This window comes from Hevea brasiliensis, chromosome 13, assembly GCF_030052815.1.
Source record: "Hevea brasiliensis isolate MT/VB/25A 57/8 chromosome 13, ASM3005281v1, whole genome shotgun sequence".
In the NCBI taxonomy this organism is placed as follows: Eukaryota; Viridiplantae; Streptophyta; class Magnoliopsida; order Malpighiales; family Euphorbiaceae; genus Hevea; species Hevea brasiliensis.
In genome coordinates, this window is record NC_079505.1 from 54017316 (window position 1) to 54019479 (window position 2164).

At 31.2% G+C, this 2164-nt stretch overlaps 1 protein-coding gene across 1 annotated transcript; it reads left to right on the top strand.

The window, feature by feature from the left end:
• The first annotated feature begins 564 nt into the window (after positions 1-564).
• LOC131172141 (uncharacterized) lies at positions 565-1220 on the top strand. Its single transcript, XM_058133095.1, has 2 exons — positions 565-777; positions 825-1220. The coding sequence occupies exons 1-2, from the start codon at positions 565-567 to the stop codon at positions 1218-1220; spliced, it is 609 nt and encodes a 202-aa protein (XP_057989078.1).
• The last annotated feature ends 944 nt before the right edge of the window (positions 1221-2164 follow it).

Genomic DNA, 2164 nt, shown 5'->3' on the forward strand with positions numbered 1-2164 from the left:
AAAGAGAAAAACCCTACTTGACCACCACAAAAGTTGAAAATTGCTTTTAGTCATCACCCATTTATACTCATTCTTATGCATTTACCAATAATCACTCCATCTCAAGAGTTTAGGTTTTTTTTTTTAAAAAAAAAAAAAAAAAAACTCATACCTAAATTTTTTTTTAAATAAGAATAAAAAAAATAAAAAAAAAAAACCTCACTAGGAATAAACCGAGATAAATTTATGAAAAGCCAGTTCAATCATATTTTATTACATTATATTCCAAATCTCAGTTGGTAGAATTTATAGCTGTGTCAATTCCAATGGAAGTAATGAGTAAGACGAGCCAAACAATCTCCAAAGCCACTCTGGAGAGTGAGTTCCAACACTATAGCAACCAGAAACAATTTGTACAAAAGAAAGTCCTCTGAATCCCCCATATGCCCTGTATGTCATCTCCAGCCTGAAACAGTTGAGCACATGCTGTTTTTCGGCCCTCCTGCCCATGTAACATGGTTTGGTTCAATTTTGGGTTATATTCCTGCAGTTAATGGGTTTGGTTCTTTTACTGATTAGTGGAAAATGATGCTCAATATTTCAAAGTCAACTGATAAAAAAGAATTAAAGCTGGCAAGTCTTCTGTGCTGGCATATATGGAAGTCCCGTAACAATGTTGTGCTCAATTCTTCACGCCTTGATCCTAGTGATACTATAAGAAAAGCTCAGAATGCTCTTGATGAACTGCTCAATCTAGCTATTCCACAACGGCATTCTGAGAATCGTCCTGGTAGACAGGTAGTCTCTCAAAGCCACCATTGGACTCCTTCTGTTGTAACGTGAAGGTCAATGTTGATGCGTCTTTTGATGGAGAATCCTTTTATGCTATGTATGGAGTGACTGTGAGGAATGCAGATGGCATGTTGATTGATGGTTGTGTTGCAAAGTATATCAGTCATTCTCCCCTTGCAGCTAAGGCTTATGCTCTTAGAGCAGCATGTCTTTTTATTGCTAATAGAGGTTTTTCTCCAGTCTCTGTTGAAACTGATTCTCAGCAACTGGTTCTGTTACTCTCTTCTCAAGCTTCAATTTGGCCTTGGGATGTTAAGCCTTTCATTCATGACATTAAGAGTTTCTTGTCAATCTATCCTTCCAGTGTAATTAGATATATTCCTAGAGCAGCAAACAAATGTGCTGACTGGGTTGCCAAAAATGCTAGAATGGGAGATTTTACAAGATAGGTTTTCAGCTTTTTCATGAATAAAAGTTGTCCATTACTGTTAAAAAAAAAAACCTTTAACTTTCTAATAATTATGATAAATTGAAAATCTAGCTAAATTAAAAGACAAACTTATTTTCTAGATTAAATTTATGATCATTAAAAAAATTAAAATTTGTTCACAATACCTAAAATATAAGTTTTTAATATCTTTAATATACTTTTTTATATAAAAGGATTAATTATATTTTGATATTTTTCATAATTAATTGAAGTATGGCATTTTTTTTTCCCTTCCATTCCAAGACTTCCTAAATCTCTGCTTAATGCTGATTTTGAGTTTGACTCCCTCTGCCCTGGATTTTTTTTTTTTTTTTTTTATAAAGGGTTTTTTGAAATTAAGAGAAATTCATAAATTCAACTTAATTTTTTGAAAATATAATAATTTAATAACTTTTTTTTACTAAAAAATTACTCTGTTAACGTCATAAATACCACCACCCTACAATAATTACCATAATCATTATCATTTATTATTATCATCATAAATAAATTAAATATGAAAAATAAAAACTTTCATTACATTACATTAGCTACATTTTTATTTTACAAACATAAAAATATAATTATATTACACTACCACATTCATTTCATCGTATTATAATATTACATTATAGTTTCTATCATGCTTAAAGTTTATTTTATGGAAAAAAGCACAATTCTTTTTTTTTTTTTTTTCCCCTTTCTAAGCACAATTCTTTCCTCCTTATATGAAACAAGATTTATATATTCATCAAATAAGAGATGTTGCTCGTAAGAGGATGTTAAGACATGGCAATTCTTGGACCGCATACTGCAATTTCACCTGGAGAAAATAACAGCAACAAGAGCATTAAATTAATGCCTGCATCATTGCACTATCAATCCTTTTGTTCAGCCTCGAATCATTCCACCAAGATCAAGAAA